The 25776-nt window shown below is 38.0% G+C and overlaps 1 protein-coding gene across 3 annotated transcripts in view; it reads right to left on the bottom strand.

The window, feature by feature from the left end:
- The window catches only part of KLHL12 (kelch like family member 12), a 32529-nt gene extending 6753 nt beyond the window's left edge, over nucleotides 1–25776 (bottom strand). For all 3 annotated transcript variants that reach the window (XM_023730336.1, XM_023730335.1, XM_004375278.3), the window contains exons 1-6: nucleotides 25627–25776; nucleotides 23534–23773; nucleotides 19225–19378; nucleotides 17682–17899; nucleotides 12323–12472; nucleotides 8552–8666 (exon numbers count right to left, since the gene is read on the bottom strand). In XM_023730336.1, the coding sequence (XP_023586104.1) occupies nucleotides 8552–8666; nucleotides 12323–12472; nucleotides 17682–17899; nucleotides 19225–19378; nucleotides 23534–23716 (820 nt within the window). In that variant the 5' untranslated portion in view covers nucleotides 23717–23773; nucleotides 25627–25776. The remainder of the gene's footprint in view (nucleotides 1–8551; nucleotides 8667–12322; nucleotides 12473–17681; nucleotides 17900–19224; nucleotides 19379–23533; nucleotides 23774–25626) is intronic.

Genomic DNA, 25776 nt, shown 5'->3' with positions numbered 1-25776 from the left:
GACAGATAAACATGTTAAGTGACACTACAGGGATGCAAGCAGGAAAATCCAGAATGTGGGAAATTCTATAGGTCAAACAACCTAGTTTTTTCAACAAATAAATTGCAAGGAAAAAAACAAAGCAGGAGGTGAAACTTACGCATTAAAAGAAACCAAGGAGAAATGTAAACCCCATGCAATATGCAGACCTTGTCTAGATCCTGATGTGAACAACCTAAGTGTTCAAAAACAAATGACAAAAATTATGGAAAAATTGGGGAAATGTGAACAGGTGCTTGATATCTGAGGATAATAAGGAATTATAGTTTTTTATTTTTTTAAAAGATGTGATAATGGTATTTTGGATATGTTAAATTATATATAGATGAGATTATATCTTGTCTGAAATTTGTTACAAAGTAGACGAAAGAAGATAGGACATGTGTTGATAATTGTTGAAGGTGGGTGATGGGTATAGGGGGAACATTACATATGTTACTTTTTTAATGTTTGAAATTTTCTTAACACACACAGTTTATAAACTATGGAGTTGCATCTCATCTTCTAAGAGAGCAGCTGTCTCCTACACTTGATCAACAAAGTAAATGGACCCTTCTCCAAAGTGAGCCAAAAAGTAGGTCTCAGCAGTCAGCTTCTTAGAAAATCAAAGCATTTGAAGAAAGGACCCTTTCATATTAGGATAATTTTATATGTACATAAAATTCTTTCAAGCTGGGAGAGGCCAGGGCCACAAGTTATTTGTTTCTTCCTTTGCAGCACTATTCCCCTATTTACCTCTTCTTACCCCACCTATTCTGTCCATCTGACTTGAACAGAGAAGGTAAAGCAATCCTTCCATCCAAATATATTTCCCCTTGTAGATGAATATGATGCTAGTGGATGATACCTGTATGGAGAAGAGAATGACAATACTCCAAACTGATTTTCAGCTGTAATTTCTGTTGATCTATGTAACTCCCACTGCATAAGACTGAGTAAGTATGGTGAAAGGATACAACCCTGATGCACATCTTTCCTGACTTTAAACCACGCAGTATCCTCTTGTTCTGTCCGAATGTCTTCCTCTTGGTCTATGTTCCGCATAAGCACTACTAAGTGTTGGAATTCCCATTCTTCGCAATGTTATCCATAATTTGTTATGATCCACAATAAAACACAGGTAAACATCTTTCTGGTATTCTCTGCTTTCAGCCAAGATCCATCTGACATCAGCAATGATATCCCTCATTCCACGTCCTCTTCTGAATCCGGCTTGAATTTTTGGCAGTTCCCTGTCGATGTATTACTGTAACGGTTTTTGAATTATCTTTAGCAAAATTTTACTTGCGTGTGATATTAATGATATTGTCCAATAACTTCTCACTTTTCTTTGGGATGGACACAAATATGGATCTCTTCCAGCCTTGGCCAGGCAGCTGTCTTCCAAATTTCTTGCCATAGATGAGTACCTCTAGCACTCCAGACACATCAAAATGTAGTACTTTCTTCCAGCCTTGTTTCTAAATATATATACAAAACATAAATAGAACCACATTGTATTCTATCCTGCTGTTTTTATTTCATTTCCCCAAGGCATTAGCTAAATCTTTTACTACATACTTCTATAATATTCTTATGCATTTCACTGGTTCACAATTTTGCATTATAAACAATCACATAATCCTGTGATATTCTTGAATATGAAACTTTTCCTGGTTATTTTTTTTTAAAATTGTGATTTAGGTGAAAGTTTACAGAGCAAATTAGTTTCTCATATTGGTATTCTGTCAATTCCTGGAGCCTTGTTTTTTGCCAATGCCTTCAATGCAGCTTGGATTTCTTCCTTCAGTACCATCGGTTCTTGATCACATGCTACCACCTGAAATGGCTGAACGTCAACCAATTCTTTTTGGTACAGTGACTGCGTATTCCTCCCATCTTCTTTTGATGCATCCTTCAATATCTTCCCCATAGAATTCTTGAATTTTCAACTTGAAGCTTGAATTTTTTCTTCAGTTCGTTCAGCTTGAGAAATGCCAAGTGTGTTCTTCCCTTTTGGTTTTCTAGCTCCAGGTCTTTGCACATTTCATTCTAATACTTTACTTTGTCTTCTCGAGCCGCCCTTTGAAATCTTCTCTTCAGCTCTTTTACTTCATTTCTTCCATTCACTTTAGCTACTCTCTGTTCAAGAGCAAGTTTCAGACTCCCTTCTGACATCCATTTTGGTCTTTCCTCTTTCCTGACTTTTTAATGACCTGTTGCTTTCTTCATGTGTGATGTCCCTGATGTCATTCCATAACTCGTCTGGCCTTTGGTCATTAGTGTTCAATGCGTCAAACCTATTCTTGAGATGGTCTCTAAATTCAGGTGGGATATACTCAAAGTCGTACTTTGGCTCTTGTGGACTTGTTTTAATTTTCTTCAGCTTCAACTTGAACTTGCAGAAAATACTGAAGTTGTCAAGGATTTCATTTTACTGGGATCCACAATCAACGCCCATGGAAGCAGCAGTCAAGAAATCAAATGATGTATCGCATTGGGCAAATACGCTGCAAAAGATCTCTTTCAAGTGTTGAAAAGTAAAGATATCACTTTGAGGTGCACCTGACTCAAGCCATGGTATCTTCAATTGCCTCATATACATGTGAAAGCTGGACAATGAATAAGAACACCAAAGAAGAATTTATGCCTTTGAATTATGGTGTTGGTGAAGAATATTGAATATACCATGGACTGCCAGAAGAACAAACAAATCTGTCTTGGAAGAAGTACAGCCAGAATGCTCCTTAGAAGGGAGGATGGCGAGACTTCATGTCATGTACTTTGGACATGTTATCCGGAGGGACCATTCCCTGCAGAAGGACATCATGCTTGGTAAAGCAGAGGGTCACCAAAAAACAGGAAAACCCTCAACGAGATGGACTGACACAGTGGCTGCCAACAATGGCTCAAGCATAGCAACAATCATGAGGATGGTGCAGAACCGGGCAGAGTTTCATTCTGTTGTATTCAGGGTCACTATGAGTCAGAACCGACTCGAAGGCACCTAACAACAACAACAATGTAATTCCCAGAAGATAAACTAGGGGGAAAAAACTCTTTTCCTTTATAACTGCATTCAGGCAGTTTTTGAAGGATGGGGGCATAGAAGCAGATAGGAAATATTTAGATCATGCTACAAAACCTAGAGTGCTGACAGTACTTCCTGTTGGTTGAAAGTTTCTCAGCAAACATTCTGCTAACAATATGCGCACGGTGGAACTTGGACAGAGGTATGTCAGCCGCTCTGGAATTTTATGGCTCTGGTAGCTGGGGCCCTAGACCACTGGTTCCCAAATTTCTTTGCCATAAAGGACTGCTTTTTACTATTTTCCCCTGATAGATCCTATGTTTTAGAAAACTGTCTACCAAACTGAGTTTAAGTAATTAACTTTCCCATTACTGTTGGTAACCACCAACAAAGCTTTTGGTAAGTATGAGAGTACCCCTGTTTTCACAACGAATCGATATAACTTTAGTGAAGTCTAATGTCTCTGTTTAGCCCATATAGCTTTCTCTAGCACAAAAATGATTTTCTTAAAATTTACCCATCATTCACAAGCCAAAGACACACCAAAATGTAATATTTTCTTCCAGCCTTGTTTCTAAATATATATATTAAACATAAATAGGACACTGTATTGTATCCTGCTGTTTTTATTTCATTTCCCCAAGGCATTAGCTAATCTTTTACTACATACTTCTATAATATTCTTATGCATTTCAGTGGTTCACAATTTTGTGTTATAAACAATCACACATAATCTTGTGATAAATATTCTTGAATATGAAACTTTTCCTGGTTATTTTTTTTAAAATTGTGATTTAGGTGAAAGTTTACAGAGCAAATTAGTTTCTCATTAGACAGTTAATACACAAATTATTTTGCGACATTGGTTGCCAACCCCACGATGTGTCAACACTCTCCCCTTCTCCACCCCAGGTTCTCTGTTTCCATTTGTTCAGTTTTCCTGTCCCTTCCTGCCTTCTTGTCTTTACTCCTGGGCTAGTGTACCTAGTCTCGTATACATGTTCCCGGTTATTTTCTTAATATAGAAATGAGAAGACTGCTGGATTGAAGAACATAAAGTTTTAAAAAATCTTTTGACATATAAGATTAAGATTACATTCTGAGGTTGTACAATTTATACTCCCACCAACACTTATATAAAGGTTTCCAATTCATTCTACTCTCTTTAGCACTACTGTCTTTTAATCTTTGATGATTTGGTAGACAAAAGGTTGTATTTATTATTTTAATTCTTATTTTATGCTTAATAAGATTGTATTATTAATTACCGGTAGGTCAAACCTTTTCCCCTTACATTGAGTAGCCATTGTACTTCCCCTTCTGTGAACTGTATGCTCAAACCTTTAGTGTTTCTGTCATGCATTTTTATGAGCTCTTTACATATAAATTATTTTAATCCTTCGCTGTGGTTGTAGTGAATCTCTTTCTCCTACCTTGCCTTATAATTTTGTGCCTATTTTTGAGGTAGAAAAGATAAAAATTTTTATTTAGTCAAAAACATTGATCTTTACCTTTGTGATTTCTTCCATAGCTTTTGTGCCTAAAGTCTTTCGCTCCTGGAAGAATGCCTAAGAGTTTAACATCTTTGGGCCCTAGGTCTCCTAGGCTGGGGACCACTACTCTAACAATCTAATGTTTAAAACTAAGAGCAGCTAATGAAAGAGTTAGCCAAAAGGAAGCCTCTTCCTTCTTTGCCAATAAACGGGGTAACTGTTAAGTTAGATTTTTATCTTTATGATGAGGAAAGTGTGTCCAAAAAAATCTGACAAGAACAGAGTGAAAGAGTACATTACTAAAACAGAGGCATCTTGGCAGTGCTATGGTCATTATTCTTTTGGCGGGGCGAGGGGTGAGTATGTGCTGTGATGTGTTGTTAAAGGAATAGGGCAGATAGATAGCAGTATTGCTGAAGGAGCAGCTTTCAGAGACCTACATTTCCATTTGCATTGATCTGTAGCTCAGAAAAGGAGACAGCCACAAATTAGGAATGTAATTTCCATACATTTTCTGTGAGACAGTAGCGGGTGAGGTTAATAACTAAAACAAAATCCCCAAACTTTATTTGGCATGCTATTTTTACTTAGCTATTGAAACCCAGGTTTAATTTCCTTATGCTGTATACAGAAGAGTCATTATTCTGGTAGCTGGTTTAGCAACCTCTATGAATACAAATGGGGAGAGGACAGGATGGTAGGAACAATCTACCTTGTAAGTCACTGACAAGTTAAGAATGTAGTTGGAGATGGCTTCAGAATTTCCCTTCTAGAACTTCTGAAAACTAATTTCAAAACTATGAAGGCATATAGAAGCATATCCTAATCCCTCAAGGTCAGGGCAACAAGTAAATTCTTTGAGCAAGCAAGAGCTCTTTCTTTTGCCTATTCAGAGAAATGCAAAGAGAGTATCTCTAAAGAATCTTCCGGGTTTGCTGATTCACAAAAATTTTCATTGGCTTTAGTTCAATTTAACAGGCAATTAGTTAGTGCTATCATGTACTCTCTAGGACACCTTTGGGTCTACAAAAAAAAAAAATCATTATATATGTATCTTCTATATTAGAAAGAACCTTAGTGATTGAACTTAACGCACTTAATATAGAAATGAAGTGATAACCCAGAGAGGTTAGAGGACTTGTCCAAATTCACACAGCAAGTTACTATAGTGAGTGACAGAACTGGGAGTGAAACCAAAATGTCTTATCTCCTTAGCGCCAGGTTCTTTCCCCTCCATCACTGCCTCACATGGTATTTAAAAAAATATATTTTATAATTTTTTTAATAACAAAAGTAACCACATGCTTATGGTAATAACACAGAAGTATATAAGTAAAACATTAATAGTTAACATTCCCCTACAATCCCATCTCCATGGAGTAACCTTGTCAAAGGTTAAGTGTAGATTCTTGCATACTTGTTTATGCTCATACAAACATAACACGCATATGTAAATAAAACTTTTAATAAAAAAAGTTTTTTTTTTCCCCTTTCCCCACTTAGGTTGGTAGTCTGTCTACCCAGCTACATATATCTGACTCAATGCTTTTAACAGCTACATAATATTCCATAGTACAGCTGTATTATAAGTAAGTCAACTATTCATTCCTTCAGATAGAATTCATGTTGTATCCCCTTTCTTTTGCCAGTGCTAGCAACTTACAGTAAACATTCTTAAACATATATCCTTATATATTGGTGTTTATTTCTACAGTGTGGATTCCCAGAAGTGGGACACAAAGGACATGCACATTTTAAACGTTATAATAAGTTTCAATCTTTATTTTTAGACCTACTAGTGAAATATATTTTAAATTTTTTATTGACGACTTACTTTTCCTTTCCTGTTCGATACACTACCTGAATGTCTCTTTTGTCAATCTTCTGCCTACACATTTCTGTTGCCAATCTTGTATTGGGTTGTCTTTTTCTTGTTGACTTATATAGGTTCTTTTTTTATTAAAAATATTAACCTTTTGTCATCCTTACTGAATATATTTTCTCCCAGTTTATGTCTTTTGCCTTAGTTTGTGATGTCCTTTGCCATCAATTATAAAAAAAAAAAAATGATGTAAGTCAAGTAACCTAGAAGGCTTCTGGGTTTTTATATCTTAGTTAAAAAGAATCTCACCCAGAAGCTACACAAATATTTTCCTATAATTTCTTCTAATATTTTCATAGTTTTTCACATTTAGCCCTTCAGTCTATCTTGTGTTGACTATGTATCTTTGTGTACTGCATGAGATACGGAGCACATTTTGTTATCCTATAGCAACTAAGAGAACAGTACTATCTACTATTCCTTCTCTAAGAGTTCCCTTTTCAAAAAAAATGCAGGTATCTCTAGGTGGTGGGATTATGGGTGATTTTTATTTATTTTTTGCTTATTTGTATTTCTAAAATTTCTGTATTGAATATATAGTACTTATATCATTAAAAAATGTGGGGAATAAATCACTATTGTACTGAAACCTATCCAACCAAAACCAAATCCACTGCCGTCGAGTCAATTCTGATTCACAGCGACCCTACAGGACAGAGTAGAACTGCTCCATAGGGTTTTCAAGGCTATAAATCTTTATGGAAGCAGACTGCCACATCTTTCTCCCACAGAGTGGCTGGTGGGTTCAACTGCTGACCTTTTGTTTCACAGCTGAGTGCTTTAACCACTGCATCACCAGGGCTCCTTGAAACCTATCAGTGAACAGCTTAATTATTAATTAACACCTTAGCTTACATGAATCCAAAGTTAGATAAGATTAAGAACAGGAAACAGTAAAAACAAAATACCACCTCATATAAAGAGTAATTTATAACCTACAAAATGCTTTTACACATTGTATCTAGGCTCTTGGGACAGTAAAGTAGGGAGGCTAGAAAATGGGAAGTGAGGTAACATCTGAGTATTTATTATCTTATATACATTATCTCATTTAATCCTTCTAATAACCTAGTAAAATAAGACATTGGTACCTTCATTTCAGAGGTAAAAACATAGGCTGAGATAAATTGATATCTTGCCCAATGTCATACAACCAGTCACTGGTGGGGCTGGGATTTGAACTTTGGTCTGTTTGTTAAAATAATAGCTAACATATATAGCACTTATTATGTGCCAAGAAATGTTCTTTTACGTAAATTACTTCATTTACTCTTCATAATGACCTTAGAGTAAGTACTATTTATGATCCCCATTTTACAGATGAGGAACTGAAGTACAGAGAAGTTAAGTTTCTTGCCCAAGTTAATTTACCTAGTAAGTGGTGAATTGGGATCTGTACCCACAGTCTGGCTCCAGAGTTCAGGCACTGAGCTACTGCACATCACTGCCAGAACCCCTGTACTTTTTCTACTATACTGGGCTGCCTTTCCTTCCTCTTTTCATTTCAGAACGGAAAAAACACATGAAGGCAAGGGAATAGGGGGTGAGAGCATACCATTGAACACATGGCATTCCAAATCATCTCTAATTCACAGATTTTAAATATACTGAAATAAAATGCTAACATATTGCATAATGCTTGACAAGTTATAATTGCATCACACACTTTATCTCATTTAATCCTCCAGACTGTCGTCGTTGTTGTGTGTCCTCAACTCGATTCCGATTCATAGGAACCTACAGGACAGAGTAGAACTGACCCATAGGTTTTCCAAGGCTGTAATCTTTACAGAAGCAAACTGCCACATCCTTCTCCCGTGAAGTGGCTTGTGGGTTTGAATCGCCGACCTTTCATTTAGCAGTCGAATGCTTAACCACTGCGCCCCCAAGGCTCCTTAATCCTCCAAATAGCGGTGGTGGAATAGACAGGGAACATATCCTTGTGTATACGAAACAAAGCTCAGAGAGGTAAAGTGACTTGCCCAAGATGACACAATTAAGAAATGACTGAAAACAGGTTTGAAACAGGGTCTTTTTACTTCTCACACAGTGCTTTTTCCAACTACGTTAAGCTGCCTCCAAGCGGTAGTTGAAAAATATCCCGATTCTGCCAAGATGCCAGCTTACCTAGGCGAGCCCTTGTCCTGGGTCCCTGCATTTGACTCCGAAGTTCAGGCCTCAAATGAAACTTCTTTGCTTCATCAACTAGGTCTCTGCACTGTAAACTACAGCGGATGAAAGGCTGAAATACAGTGGATACATAGTGCAGTGAGTTACAGGGGTCTCCTCTAATGCTAATTAGAGTACAAATGGCACATATAAAGAAATAACTTCTTAATACAGAAAACCAGTTTCCAAAGCCCTGAGATCCCAGAAGGGCTGCTGGTAATAACTGTTCTGTAGGTTTCCAGAAATAGTTTTTTAAATATATGTTTTGAACAGATATGTTTTACATGGTTCAAAAATCAGATGATATAAGAAGATATATATCAAGGAGTTTCGCTCCTAGCCCTATTCCCACCCACCTTGGCACGTACATGTAATAACTTTTAATAGTTTGTTTGTAGATCCTTCTGATGATTGATTACGCAAGTATAAGTATACAATAACTAATAAGAATTCTAAGGGGAAACCAAAAGCCTTCTGTTATTCTCTGAGATGATAGGGAGAAGTATATCTTGCCTGAACTGATTTCTCCAAGGTTCACAGGACGACCATAATCCCTTTGTGCATTTTTTTTTTTTTAATATTTTATTGTGTTTTAGGTGAAAGTTTACATAGTAAATTAGGTTCCCACTTAACAATTTTTATACAACTTGTTCCATGACATTGGTTACATTTTTCACAACACTGTCATTTCTATTCTGTTTGCTCTGTTTCCATTGATCTAGCCTCCTGTCTCCTCCTTGCCTTCTCATCTTTGTTTTACGATAAATGTTGACCCTTTGGGCTCATATAGTTGATTATTCAAGGGAGCACAGTATTCACAGGTGATATGTTTATTTTATAAGCTAATCTAGTATTTAGCTGAAAGGTGACCACTAGGAGTGGCTTCAGTTTCCAGTTCAAAGGGTACACTTAGGGCGACAGTCACAGGTGTTCCTCTAGTTTCTATCAGAAAGTTCACTGTAGAGCAAAACTCAAATTCCTAAAAAAGTCCAGACTTACTGGACCGATAGAGACTAGAAGAACCCGCGAGACTATCGCCCTAAGTGTACCCTTTGAACTTGAAACTCGAGTATTTCTCCAGTGCCTCTGCTTCCATCATCACTGCCGCAACTGTAGTCTAAGTACCATCACCTCTTGCCTAGTGTACCAGAGTAGCCTCCTAACCGGTCTCCCGGCTCCTGACCCCTCCAAACTGTTCTACCAATGGTAGCCAACGTAATCTTCACAAAATATCAGTATGATCATGTCACTAGCATGCTCGAAACCTTTTAATGGTTTCCAATGGCTCTTAGGGTAAACTCCAGTCTTGTAATGCTCTCTGTGATCTGGCCCTTGCTTACCTCTCTAGCTTCATCTTTTACCACTCTTCCCCCTTCATTCTACTGCACTAGCCTTTATCATTTTCTCAAGCTGTCAGTTCTTTTTCGCTTTAGGGCAGTGCTATCCACTAGAACATTTCTGTGAAAATGGAAATGATCTGTATCTGTGCTGTCCAGTTTGATAGCCACTAGCCACATGTAGCCATTGAGCACTTGAAATGTGGCTAGTGCTACTGAAAAACTAAATTTTTAGTTTAATTTTAATTAATTTAACCCTAAATAACCACATGTGACTGGTGGCTACCATATTGGACTCTGCAGCCCTAGGGTCTTTGCATGTGCTTTTCTGTCTGCCTTGGATGACTCTTTTACTCTCCTTGGCTCATTGCTACTCACACATCAGACTTCAATTTATTGCTTCTTCAGGGGGGCCCTTCACTGACCCACCAATCTAAATTAGAAGTCTCGTGTTATCTTGTATCTTTCCTATATAGTGTATAATGACAAAGTGGGATTGTTTATTTTTCTGATTGAACAACTGTGTCTTCTCTTAAGAGCAAGGATCGTATCTGATTTGTTCACCATTATATAAGTCTCCAGCACAGTGCCTAGAACTCAGTAGGTCGTCAGCATATCTGTGGAATGAATGAACTTTCTATTGTGTCCCTGGTCAGAATGGTCGGTAGTGGTAGCCAGGCTTCATTTAGTTCTTCTGGTCTCAGACTAAATAAGGCTGTGGTTCATATGGGCTATTAGTTCAGTGGGCTAGTTTCTTCTTTGAGTCTTTTGCTCCAGATGAGTAGAGAACAATAGCTGTTTCTTAGATTCCCTTTGTGCATTTCTGATAGAGTTCTCTACCAGGTATCTTTCATTTGCCTTCCCAGATTCACTTTGTACCCTTCTCCACTCTGCTCTCTGACTCAAAAGATTGATCTGTATGAACTATATCAACTATGTCAATAGGGCTCCTGTGCCCTCTGGCTTCTTGTTGGGCTCACTCATTGGGAGGAAGGAGAGGAAGGTCAGGGTCTTTATTCCCCTGGCTCCCTCACTGCAAAGCGGGCTGTATCCCTCAACCAAAGGTCACAGCTACTCGCCAGGCAGCAACTCTACCTGACTTTATTTCCTTCCAGGTTTTGGTAACCAGTCCTTGACCTTGTCCCTTCAGGCCTTGGGGTGGCTAACAACTTGGCTGAATGAGTTCCAGGTTACTTCACTATCTTTTATTATTCCCCTAACTCGCACTTTTTTAAAGAGCTCCCTTCTAAATAAACCCTCCTCAAATTATCCTGTTTTTGAGTATGCCACCTGGGACAGGACTGACGAAGCTCTAATTACATAGTACCTCTATTAACCTAACCCAAGAAATTTTCACTATGAATTAAAAAGGAAAAAAACAATGATAGTAGCAAATGCTATGTACAAGACAACTTGTACATAAAAGCGTTTAAATATATTAACTTATTTAATATTGACAACAACCTATGAGGTAGGTACTATTACTACTTCCACTTTACAAATAAGAAAGCTGAGGCACAAATAAATTAACTAAACTGCCTAAGGTTTTCACAGTAAGTGGTGAATTTGGGATTTTAGCCCCAGAGTCTGGCTCCAGAGTCTGTGTTCCTAACCACTGTGTAAAGAACCAAACACAACGTGTATGTGGACGGGTTATCAGAGAGAAATTACAAATAAGAAAAAAAAGTGTTTGAGATGTTACACTAACCAGCCTGCAACTTTTCTAGCAAGAACAATTGAAAGACTGTCTTTGTAGTTAACTCCAAAAGAAATCTGGGGTTCAGCTAGCAGGAAAAACTCATTATTGATATGGGCCATATCTACATGATATCAGTGTTGCTCCAAAGTATGGTCCAACTAATATACGTGGTATATATGGTAAAATATCTTGAAAATATACTACAAGCAACTTAGGTTGGAGAAACACTTTAAAAAATAAACTCAAAATGATATAATTAAAATTGATATTAAAATGCATTGAACTGCTTTCATGCTGATTTCAGCAGAGGTCAAAAACAAAGAGGGCTGCTAAGCAAAGCACCTGTGCCCTGTTTTTCAGGGCAATTGGAACACTTTATGTTTAAAGGAGAAGGGGACAAAGTTTATCATATGATGTTGGCTATGTAAAATACTTAGGGGCATGTTAAAAAAAAAGAAACCCACAAAATTAAATTAAATCATAAATTTTCATCTATGTCAGGAGCTTGACTTGCCAAGCAATTAACTTTTCCTGGAAATATGCCTGAGGTCTATGATGCACAACTCTCTCTGAGATTCCTGGAGAAGATAACCAGGAGACTCTGCCTACATTAAAATAATTTTAAGTGCACAATATAAAGCTACAGGAGACACTCCAAAAGTTGTCAGATCCTGTGTGTCTTGCGTGACTTACCTCAGCATCTATTACATCTGTGATATACCTGGGAGTCAGCAGGGGCATCCTAACATACTGTAGCAGATCAGGCAAAGACTCCTCTCGCTCCTTCTTGGCATGCTTCACCCAGTTGATGACGGCCTCAAAGACTGGCTCTTCAGAATCTACCTGTAAATGTATAATAGTAACACATGGATCTCTGCTTTCAAATTAGCTCACATTCTCAAAGGTAAACTATGCTTACTTTCTCTCTCTCATCCCGTTATAGACTGAACTGTCCATAAAATACATGTTGTAAATCCTAGTATCTGTCTGTGGTTACAATCCCATTCGTGAATGGGTTGTGTTACATTAACGAGGCAGGATTAGGTTATGTTAATGAGAATTAGGTTATGTTTGTTATGTTAATAAGGCAGGATTAGGGTGTATTTTCTGAGATGTAAGAGAGATTAAACAAGCAAGAAAGGGAGCAGAGATGGAGGAAGACAGATGCCAAGCCACATGAAGATCACGCAGGAGCAGAGGCTCAAAAGAGACAACGAACCTCCTCCAGAGGCAAGAGAGAGAAAGCCTTCTCCTAGAGCCGGCACCCTGAATTCGGACTTCTAGTCTCCTAAACTGTGAGAAAATAAACTTCAGTTTTTTAAAGGCACACATGGCATTTCTGTCACACAGCAGCACTAGATAACTAAGGAGTCCTAGTGGTACAGTGGTTAAGAGTTCGGCTGCTAACCTAAAGGTCAGCAGTTCAAATCCAACAGCCACTCCTTGGAAATCCAATGAGGCAGTTCTACACTGTCCTATAAGGTCGCTACAAGTAGGAACTGACTTGAAGGCACACGACAACAACAGACTAAACTAAGACACTCCCCACTCTCATCACCATTATTTCCAATCTTCCAGAAATAGATAGGCTCTTGGAAAAATGATCTTTTCAGACACAGCTAGCTCACTCCAAGGAGAGAATTGCAGTCAACTTGGGTAAAAATGGTTCATAAGAGAGATGGTGCCTATCACGTTAGCCTTCACTTCAGAATTCTTCCCATTCCTCAATTTTTTTCCTAGTAATTTGTTTCCCTACTTGAAATAACTCTTATTCATAAGTCTTGTCTAATCACCTCCAGCCATGCTCCCCAACAACCCCTCCATCCAAGCCTGTAAAGCAGAAGCTTCTCTTACATTATTATATGGAATGCTCTAGTTTTCCAAGCATTGTCAATCATCTTTGAGCAACTACTATGTATTAGGCACTATTCTACTTAAGATGCATATATAATTAATTATCTGGGGGAACTTAGGTAGTCTAAGCTTATATGTGAGACAAACTGGGTAAGGTGAGATACACCCTGAAGCGCCTACATTATACTAGTGGGAGGACACTAGATGTAATGACACTTAGACCTCCCAAAGGCAGACACCTAAGCATAGGTCCTGTGTTCCTTCCACCAGCCCCTAAAGCATTTCTCTTCTGAGAGATACTTTTCAGCATGTGATTGTGACTAGAGAAAGAAACTATCCCCATGAACTTTTTCGAAGAACTGTGGTACTCTAGAAACGCAGAAAATGTTTCAGAAAGTTCATTCATTCCACAGATTTACTGATGGCCTACCAAGTGCTAGGCACAGTGCCGGAGGCTTATATAATGGTGAACAAATCAGATACGATCCTTGCTCTTAAGAGAAGACACAGTTGTTCAATCAGAAAAATAAACAATCCCACTTTGTCATTATACACTATATAGGAAAGATACAAGATAACACGAGACTTCTAATTTAGATTGGTGGGTCAGTGAAGGGCCTCCCTGAAGAAGCAATAAATTGAAGTCTGATGTGTGAGTAGCAATGAGCCAAGGAGAGTAAAAGAGTCATCCAAGGCAGACAGAAAAGCACATGCAAAGACCCTAGGGCTGCAGAGTCCAATATGGTAGCCACCAGTCACATGTGGTTATTTAGGGTTAAATTAATTAAAATTAAACTAAAAATTTAGTTTTTCAGTAGCACTAGCCACATTTCAAGTGCTCAATGGCTACCTGTGGCTAGTGGCTATCAAACTGGACAGCACAGATACAGATCATTTCCATTTTCACAGAAATGTTCTAGTGGATAGCACTGCCCTAAAGCGAAAAAGAACTGACAGCTTGAGAAAATGATAAAGGCTAGTGCAGTAGAATGAAGGGGGAAGAGTGGTAAAAGATGAAGCTAGAGAGGTAAGCAAGGGCCAGATCACAGAGAGCATTACAAGACTGGAGTTTACCCTAAGAGCCATTGGAAACCATTAAAAGGTTTCGAGCATGCTAGTGACATGATCATAATGATATTTTGTGAAGATTACGTTGGCTACCATTGGTAGAACAGTTTGGAGGGGTCAAGAGCAGAGAGACCAGTTAGGAGGCTACTCTGGTACACTAGGCAAGAGGTGATGGTGCTTAGACTACCGTTATGGCAGTGATGATAGAGAGAAGCAGAGGCACTGGAGAAATACTTGGGAGGCAAAACTAATCTAGCCTACTGATGGATGAGATGGAGGAGAGAGTGTAGAAAGGTATCCATGAGGTTTTTAAGAATTCCTTTTAAAGATACAAATGATAAGCTGAAATTTCTAAGCAGCTCAATGCTGAAGTCTGATGTTTTCTAGGTTTAAATTAGATATATCAAAATTTTCAGTTATGAACAGAGATCCTTGATCTAACTGAAGACAGAATAAACTGTAATTGCAGAAAAACAGCTAAACTAGGAAAAAAAAAATCCCACAACACTCTTGTTTAACTATGGGGAGAAATGAATTTTCTCCATAACAAATTTTCAGGGAGAATTCTCTTATGTATCAAACACTGGCATTTTTATTTAATGGTCTGTGTACTAAGTACTAATATTATCTGCGTTTTATAGAAGATGAAACTGAAGATTAGTGATTAGGTAACTTATCCAATGTCACACAGCCAAGACTCAAAGCCCATGTTGTTTTAACTCATATGATATACCGCTTCCCATTGTTTTGAGTACTATTGTTTTAAATAATAAGAGGAAGCTTTAGTTAGCAACTGGGAGTCAAGACATCTGGTTTCTATTTCTAGCTGCTCTATGGAACAGAAAAAATATGTCATTTGCTGTTTTAAAAAAAAAAAAAAGAAAAAGCAAAGGCCAGTTTTGACCAACACTTAAGGAAGACCATACACAAGGGTTCTCAAACAGTTTTCATCTCAGCTTCTGAATAAGGTGGCTAGTTATTGGCTCTCTCTGTGTTCCATTTAGTTTTATTGTAGACAGTTGTGAAATAAATGACTTCTGTGACTACCTCCTTATTTGGCCAATCAGAAGCAAACTGACAAGTTAATCAGCTCATAGTTTAGGGGTTAAGAGCACAGACTCTGAAGCCAGAATGCCTGGCTTTAAATTTGAATCCTGGTTCTACCACTTACTAGGTGTGGTATGGTAGTTAACTTCCAAGCCTCAGTTTCCTTCTCTGATAAATGGAGACAGTTGTGAGAATCAAATAAAATAATCTCTACAAAATATCAAAAATAGTGCCATTAGAATGTAAGCTCCAGGGTACAAGGATATTTAAACGTTTTGTTCACAATTGTAACTCCACTCTGGAACTGTCTGGGCATACAGTAAGTGCTCTCAATAAACATTTGATAAATGAACCAATAATAAACGCTGAGTGTTAGCTATTTTATTCTTATGTACAGTGAACTTCAAGTCGTAGTGTCCACTTTATTCACAATATTTTCTAATATATGGACAAATAAGAAAAATCAAGGTATTCTAGTGAATTACCAGTTTTCAAGCCTTAAGACTGTATACTTTGGCTATGCCTTGCATGTCAGTGCAAGGACACAATGTCCCACACCATGAGGGTAAAAAACAAAGAACAGCAAATACTTGGTTCAGCAGCATTTGTAATAGCAGCTTCTCTGAGTTGATATGAAACAGCATGTCAAGCTAGAAAATAATTCCTCTTAACTTGGAAACAATGTCACCCATGAGCCCTAAATAATTTTCCCTCAGAAAATTCACTAGGGAACGGTGTAAAGAAAAAGTTGGCTCAAATTTGACAAGATGTGTGGGAGTTAAAAAACAAAAGTGGGAATGAAAAAAAAAAAAACTGATAAAAAAATTTATTTAAGACTTGTTATTATACTACATAAAAATCCTACTTTTATAAAATAAATCAGGGAGTAATCATCTGGTTTACAAAAGAGTCTATTTACATTACAGGATTTCTTTAAGTAACAAATTCCTCCTCAAGGACTTAGACTATTAATCAAGTTTTGATTCTTTCCAATATATTTCTTGTTTAAATTGAGGCATATACCTGCAGAGGTGCCACTAACTTCCAGGAATCCATTAATTTAAAATCTGTTTTTTATTACTGAGGAGAGACCAAAAAAATGAACTCTTAGCCTTCCTAGAAAATCTAATTCTTCCTAACTGGGGGAAAGAAAACCCAGCAAGTAGACTTTTATCCTACCACTTGACTCTGCTAGGAATTTTCTAGAAACTACTAACTAAATTAAATAACTGGGTCACTAGAGACCAAAGGCATATGTTGGCCCTGTATTGGATTTCTCGCTACAATTCTTAGCCGAACGACAGCCCAAATGCAATAAAAACTCTGCTAACCTATTGGTACTATGATTCTGAATTAGGACTAAGACTCTTCTTGCTGGGTTAAGTCACTGAACGCTTGCCTAGGCACAGGTAGTTTCCCCTCTGCTAGGTGAAGTACTACTCCTCCAATACCCAGTTCACATGTCCCTTCCTTCCACCCTCCTTCCACCTCCACAAGCACTTAGAATCTGGCCCCTGCTGACACAGATCACCACCTCCAACTTCTTGTCCCTTCCTTTTTGATCCACTCCAGGCAGAGGTTTATTTTTCTTTCTTCTATGTAATCTCCTTACCTTGCATAGGCATTGCTATTACTCTCATTATAATCTACTATAATAATTTTTTGCTTATATGTTTGTTTCTACTACTATATTTGTGAATTCTCTGAAAGCAAGAACTGTCTTACTCATTTTTAGATCTGTAGCACCTGGCATAATAGGAAACATTCTCAATAAATGTTTGTGAAATGAGCGAATGGGTAATAGAGAAGTTCTATAGAAATCTACTTCCACTTTCAATTTTTGCTTATTCTACACTGTTAAAAAGTGATTCTTAACTACTGGGATCATATACTTCATTGAGGAAAATGGCTACCTCTTTCTCTATAAATATGCAACTAAATTTGGCCTATAATTTCAGGAGGGTTAATGAAACCTTTGGAGCCAGTACGGGCACTGGATTAAGAAGTCCTGCTGCAGAGACATAGTAACTCCACCCTGCTTTGCAAATTTTGAAATGGCCCAGTCTTAAAGCCACATCTGTACCTGGATTTCATCACACTTGATTAGCTTTTCCACCTCTCCTTGACTTAGAAGAATGAATTCTTCATGCTGTACCACTTCAGGGAAATGCTTCTGGCTAAAGACCTCAGCTGCTTGCATCAGGTCAACACAATTGTGAGTTTCAGCAAAATCTCTGATACCCAGGCAATTAGAAGGGTCCAACTGACTTTCTAAGAACTCACAGCAGGCTTGCTTCACACCTAGGACAAACAAAGACAGTGAATATTTCAGGATACTTGTCAGGTGTTGAACTGGTCTATATTCTCGAATCTCAACATTTTCTCAATACAGTATCAGAGGAACTCTGTCTCAACAACTAAGAACCAGATTAGAAATTTTACGCTTAAGGAGTTCAAATCCTACTTCTGTTTTATATGCTGTGTGATCTTCAGCAAGGCCTTTATACCTGTCTCTGCTTCATCTTTAAAACCAGTATAGCAAGACCAATTGTTTTCAGGGACACTGGCACAATTAAAGGGAGAGTCCTGGTGGTGCAGCGGTTAAGCGTCCGGCTGTTAACCAAAGGGTTGGCGGTTGGAACCCACCAGCTGCTCTGAGGGAGAAAGATGTGGCAGTCTGCTTCCATAAAGATTATAGCCTTGGAAACCCTATGGGGCAGTTCTATTCTGTCCTACAGAGTTGCTATGAGTCTGAATCAATTCAATGGCAACTGGTTTGGTTCAGTTTTGGGTGCAATTAAAAAAATGCCTACAAAACTCTTGGGAATCAAGTTAAAAAAACAATTACTAATTCAGCATAAAGTGCTTAATTTTTACTTTATGTGAAAACTTACCGAAAGACTCCAGTGAAGGAAAATAGAAGGTATTAATAACAATCTCATGCTTCTCTAACTGAAAAGTTCAGAGTACAAACTTAATTTCTTAACTGTGCACTAATGCAAAAGCTTCACACTGTTTCAGTCATATGTCAAAACTGAACAAGTTTCAGTCATGCATATATAAAAACTGAAATTAATAAAAACTAGAGGTTAAGAAAGACACGAGTGGGAACCAGAAGGGGGACCATCTCTAATCCTGTGAAAACTTTATATTCTCATTTTTGTGCATCACTTTTAATATTATTTTTGAAGAGATAATTTACATGGTTCAAAATTTAAAAGATACAAAAGGTTTTACCATGAAAAGTCTCCTTAGCTTCCCTAGCCCCCCAGCCCCCCAGTTCCCTTCCATGTAGGTAATGAATAGTATCAGCTTCTTTTATTTTCTTCCAGGGCCATTGTATACATATATGTAAGAAAGCACATATATTATCCCCTCTGCCATTTTTTAAAACACAAAAAAGGTATAAATCCTGTCTTCTCAAGAGCCACATACTCACATTTGGAGAGGTTCCCTTACATTGCTATTGATATCTGATCTTCTATTGCCCAAAGAGACATAAGCCATGGAAAATATGAGTGCCCACAGTCTGTCTCCAAAATTTTCATGATTAAGTTTACATTATTAATTTTAAAGATTTCCAGGCCTATTTTGGCATGAACAATAGCAACTTTTAATGTCTGTACCTTTCAGTTGAAGCAGACAAGCTGCTGGGAGCAGTTCTTGTACATTCTCCACTGTCACATGTACTGTTTCTGTATACACAAAGTCCAGTAGGATTTCCATGGTAGAAGCAGTTAAACCTTGGATATCAACGTAAGGTTTCCCCTTCTCAGAAAGCTGAAAATTCAAGATATAAAATAACGGTGGTTAGAATTTCAAAAGATAAAGATAGAATCTCATATCCAACAGCTTGAAGAAATGTTAATAATATTAATTGAATACACATCTTTAAAAAATTATAGTCTATTTTATTTGATCTGCATAAAGCAAATATGGTACATATTTGTATTATTTTTATGTGTATACAGTTTTTCAAATGATGGGGAGGTGGTCCCAAATGGGGTGTGTGTGTGTGTGCACCAAGAGTACATGGTGAGGTGACATCTTCCTGGAATATCAATTTTACTACTGAGTAAATTAAAACACTGCTTTCATATTAAAACAAACACAAAGGTATTATGGAATAGAATGCAAATTTCATGAACATACCACTAGGGCTCATGACCATTTAAGATAAAACACAAAAGGAATTTCATGCTTGTTCAGGACCCTGTGGGTTATGCCCCTAGGCCCTCCAGGAGTGCCATGTCCTTCTCATCTGTCCCTAGACTACATTTGGTAATGACAAGAAGGAACATGTGGATCATTCCAAAGAGGCTTCTGCTGTAATACTTAAAAAAAAAAAACCCACTGGCGTAACACTTTTAAAAAAAAAATCCATCGCCGTCTAGTTGACTCTGACTCATAGTGACCCAACAGGACAGAGTAGAACTGCCCCATAGGGTTTCCAAGGAGCACCCGGTGGATTTGAACTGCTGATCTTTTGGTTAGTAGCTCTGTGCCACCAGGGCTCTGCTGTAACATTTTCCATACACAACTGAACAGTCTGATACTTTTTCAAAATATTAGGTTAGCTCCATCTTTTGATTATGGAATTACAGGTGATATTTTTAGTCTTAGAAACCCTGGTGATGTAGTGGTTAAGAGCTACGGCTGCTAACCAAAAGGTCGGCAGTTCGAATCCACCAGGTGCTCCTTGGAAACCCTATGGTGCAGTTCTACTCTGTTCTATAGAGTTGCTATGAGTCGGAATCGACTCAATGGCAATGGGTTTTTAAAAAAATATTTAGAATATATTCTTACGGTTGTAAGTATTGATGAAGCCAGATAATAATTGTTTAGCTCAGAGTGGAAATCTTAAATTTTTACAGGACAGTAAACTATTTCAAAACTGATTACCTTACGAAAATTTTACTAGATCTTAACCTTAGTTTAGAAATTCGTATTAGTCACAAAACTCCACTGCACCTCTGTGATGGTTAAGGTTACGTGTCAACTTGGCTGGGCTATAATTCTCAGCAGTTTGGCAGTTACATAATGATGCAGTTATCCTCCATTTTGTGATATAATGTAATCACCTCTCTGATGTGATTTGATGTGATCAGCCCATCAGTTATAAGTGGAGTTTCCTTGGAAATGTGGCCTGCATTCAATATATATGGACATTCTGGCAAAGCTCACTAGCCGGATCCTGCATTCAGCGCATCATCATCTGACCTCCGTTCTTGTGACTTGAGCCAGCAGACTGCCATACTGCCTGCCGATCTTGGGATTCGTCAGGCTCCGCAACCTGTGAGCCAGCGGCCAGCCACCTGACCTGCTGATCTTGAGTTCATCAGCCCCTGCAGCTACATGAGTCAGGAGAAACCTCCAGCCTAATGCATAACCCACGGACTTGGGACTTGCTAGCCGCTACATCCATGTGAGTCATTTCCTTGAGATAAATCTCTCTCTCTCTCCACATATGCACTTCACTGTTTTGCTTCTCTGGAGAACCTAGCTTAAGACAACCTCCATTATAAAATAAATAGCTTCATCACCTTTGATTATTCCATTAACCCAGAGTAATAATGAAAAAGCATTCTCTACCAAAGCCAAGAACAAAATCAATCCCTAATATTAAAAAAAAGTCACCAGTACATTATTTTGGAAAAAGCATACTAGATTTTTTAAACAATTACCATCCCAACACATGCAATATATTCATTACTAATGACCCTGGAATATATGAGTACATTTATTCTAGAAGTTTCTCATTCAATAAACAAACTGTATTTTCCAACAGCCAAACAGTTTAAATATGGAAATGATTTTACTATGTAATGACTTAGAGCAATTACAATACCACTTTACTTTTATATTTTGCTTTCCAATTTTTCAGAGTGTTTATCATTTACTATTATTTCATTTGATTCTCACAGCAACCTGGTAAGAGAGAAAGTATTCAAAGAAGTTTGTGACTCAACCAACGTCACTTAACTAGTAAGAGACAACTGATAAAACTCCTTTTGCTTCAGTCCTGTGATCTTTCAACTGGACCACACGTGAGGAGCATTCCAGAGGTGGAATAGAACTCTGAAAAGTTCTAGTTCAGTCACTTTATTTTATAGATCAACGCAATAAAATCAGATGGTTGCTAGGGTTCATACAGAATTGCTAAGATTGTTGAGCCTGGAATCCAGGTCTCTGGATCCACTCCTTTAAACTAACTACTGTTAAAAACAAAATCATTTGGCATTTTCTTGCCTGATGTCAGTTTTTTAAGAAAAACTATAAAATAATCACCAATGAGAAAAAAGAGAATTCTCTTACATAATTCCATACTAATTTCTAAATGTGTACAAAAAGGATGAAAACAGACTAATTTTTTTCAAGCTGACAAAGAACAGGATGCACAATATATAATTAGCGGTCAGTAGTCCTAGTACATTAGTATTTCATGCTCACTACTTGCTGGGTAACACTCTCCTACCCAGTTAAATGCCAACTGCTTTTGATGCTCTTGGTCATATACCAAGGAGCAAAGTATAGGATAGGGATCTGTAAAGTCATGTTATACAAGACGGTTTTAAAATTAGCCGAGTTAGCTAGAATGACTTGTCAGGTTTCTATGTTCTTCCCAATAATAGCCATGTGACGGAGTTTTGGTTCATAGCATCATAAACTATTATGGTTTTAGAATCAGATCATACAATATAAAAATCCATATTTCAAAGGCTAAGGAGGCAAAGTAGTTAAAAACTATTTGGGCTTTAGTATTAAAAAAATTTAGGGTTAAATCCCACCTGTACCACTTACAAGCCATGTGACTTTGGGTAATTCATATCTGAGACTTTATTTCTTTATTTGTAAAATAAGATGGTTAACACCTACCCCTAGGGTGAGTGAGATATGTACAACAATCACCTAGCACAGTACATAGCCCATAATAGGTAGCTATTATCACTATTATGGTATGCCACCTTTCCTATTCAGATCCAGCAGCAACATCTTCATTAAGGTAATAGGATTAACTAAATACTGATGCTTAATAAGATTTCTTAAAAAGTAGTATTATGATGAAATATTTCATGCATACATAAATGACATAATAAACACTGGTATACCAAGCACTTGGTTTTAAGAAATCAAGATAATTTATTTAAATCTATTTTTCAAATCAGACTTGGGATCTTAAAAAACAAAAAAGTTGCAGCCCTCACCTCTGTTCAACTTTCTAAGAGTACCTCATAATATATTCACCAGCCTTATTCTGCTCTTCAAGTATTTTGCCAGGAAGTTACTAAACAGTCTTTCTTAACACTTTGTGAGCACTACTGTTTTTCTTGTCAAGACAATCCTTTCCTAATTTCTTTTGTTAATTGCTTATACTCCAGAGTCAGCATCTTTTTCCAAGTTATACTCCATATACCTATACAACCATTCATTATATCTTCTTCCCCTCTTTTGAAATTACTCTAAATCTATATTGGTAGAATGAATACTGATTTTCCTCACTTATCGTAGGAGGAATGGGATGAGGACTGAATTCCACTCCTCCTCTTTCCTTCCCTTCTCCCCACCCCTCTGGTAGTCACTTTAAAATATTAAAATTTAGGATAAAAGCAGAGAAACAACTTTATAAAAAAGTAAAACCCGATAGCTGACATTTGAGTTTTTTCCTATATGCTAAACACTGTTCTAATCATTTTACATGTAACTCCTCATACAATCTTCACAATAGCTATGTTACTATGTATTACTACTATCCCTATTTTAGAGATGAGAAAACTAGTCAGGTTAAATGGCAGACCTTTTCCAGAGCCTTTTTATTTAACCACCTCGATACAGAAATTCACTATTACATCAAACTGCTACATTACTCAGCAAAAAGAGATAACTACAAGATTACATGTGTGAATCTCACTTGTGAGGAGATAACTTATTACTTACCTCACTAGTGAACATGGCACAGAAGTAATCGCTACAGGCAGCCAGCACAATCCGATGGGCAGGGAAGTCTTTTTGCTCTACTCTCAATGTCACATCACAGAGGGTGTTGCTTTTCCTGAGGGAGTTCATTGAATTGAGGATGGATTTAGCATGAGTGTTTGTCATTATGTCTTTAGGGGCCATAATGCCTCTTATTAAGATATATGGAGAAAGAACAAAAGGGGTCCTTGGATCCTACAACTAAAACAGAGAGAGAGAGAGAAAAAAAAAAGAGCTTATTTGAAGGACTGGAAGAAACAGAACATATTCAACTAACTTAAAAAATTAAAGAACTAAGAGGAGGTTTCTTCAGACCCAAGCCTCCACCAGTACAGAGCACTCTTCCTCCCGGCATCACTGCCACACACAATCCAGCTACTAACTATTCCAAGTAAGTGATCTCTTCTTTCTCTGAATTCTAACCTCACTGAGTGCCCTACCACTTGACATTTATTATAACCAATACTAAACTGTATTGTAAGTAGAAAGAAACTATACATGTCCTGCAGGTTTTCACATGATTGTTGTCTCAAACGATAAAATGATAAAATTCCGTAAAGGGGTGATAACACTGCTGATATCCATAGGTAGATTAAGTGTTTAGAGAGTGGGGATCCTGTTTTATATTTCTTTCTATCCTAGCAGGTGCACAATAAATGTTTATTGAATATAAGAAAAACTGTGTGCTCAACTTAGAGCAAGAAAGGCCACAGATGGTGAAAATGAACTTTTTCTAAAGAGTACGCAAAAAATTATTTATGATGACCTCCAAATATATCTGGACCTCTTATAATGAAAACCTCAAATGAGAATGCAATGGCTACATTGACTAATGAAAACCATGCAAGCTACCTATGGACTTTCACTTGATTCAGCACTTGGAGCTGTTCACTAGAAGAGTCTCCCTACTCTACATTACTAGTAAATGTTCATCAACATTAAAAAAACAGTATGTGTAGTTATTCTTCTATACTCAAAGAGCCTTATTAAAATTATAAACCTTTCAGAACTCCACTAACTTTACTGCCATAGCTTGTCACTTGCAAAATTCACGTGTATACATGAGTAAAATGAACTAATATACTACACATCAAAAAATCAACTTCAGGAGTACTTTCTTGATTGTTGACAAGATTTAGTCACACTTTTTTTTTTCCCCCCGTCTAGGGCAACTTCTAGGGAATGAAGAGGGGTGGACTAAGACAGTTGATCTTATTTGGAACCCAAAACTTTCTGAACTGATTCACGGGAAAAAAAACAAAACAAAAAACTGTTGTCTTCTACAATCCCCAACTCACAACCATAACCTTTGAATAGCAAAAATGAGCTCCTCACTACTTCCCTAAATTCTCATCTACTTCTGTTTAGTTAGCATATAATTCTATCAACGCTCTAGATAATCCCTCCAACAGCTCTACAAGATCCGTTTTACAGAACAGGAGGTGATTCATCAAACGTGATGTTTTTCAAAAGGATTTTCGTTTTGTCAACTTAGTTTCAACTCTGGGGATATAAGGAAGGTCTGAACAAATGCCGATTTACTGTGAAGATTTCGGCGGGGGGGCGGTTAGCCTATGACTGGGCTTATAGTTCTAGTGTCAAAATGACAGTAACCCTAATGCAGTATGACCTTCCCTCTTTGGGATTCCTGTTCTTCAAGTTATCACCAGGCGAAGTCTCAGCCACATCCCTCACCCTCACCCTCACCTTTCTCAGGTGACCTATTCTAGAACGCCCGTTAACATCTGAATAGAGAGGTTCCACCAATGGGGATTCGGGGGGCGGGGAGGCGGCGGGGGAGTTCTGCATATTCGAGGTAGGAGAAAAGAGAAGGCGGTCTCTTCTGACAACGTCAGGTGAAGGTACCGAAGAGGCGCAGCTCAGGGCGGAGTTGAGGAGGGCGCTCGCTGCCAGAAGCCCCCTAGTCTTCCTACTCTCCAGGGCGTCTCACCCATTCCGCCTCGGAAGGAAACGATAGATGGGGGAAGGGCCAAAACCGGGAGCTAAGGGGTAGGAAGAAAAGGGTTGACTGCCACCACCTCCGCGCAACTCACCTCCGCTCCCGGGCCCACCCAATCGCGCCAGGCCCGTCCCCCGCCCGTGGGGGTGGGGTGGGGTGGGGTGCGGGGCTAGCAGGCGGCTCAAGTGAAGCCGAACCGCCGCCGCCCCGACCCGGAGGCTCTGTAGCCGTCACTGTGATCGTC

Source organism: Trichechus manatus, unplaced genomic scaffold (genome assembly GCF_000243295.1).
Source record: "Trichechus manatus latirostris isolate Lorelei unplaced genomic scaffold, TriManLat1.0 scaffold00035, whole genome shotgun sequence".
NCBI classification, from domain to species: domain Eukaryota; kingdom Metazoa; phylum Chordata; class Mammalia; order Sirenia; family Trichechidae; genus Trichechus; species Trichechus manatus.
Note: the sequence above shows the minus strand (reverse complement) of the source record. Positions and strands in the feature narration are given on the sequence as shown.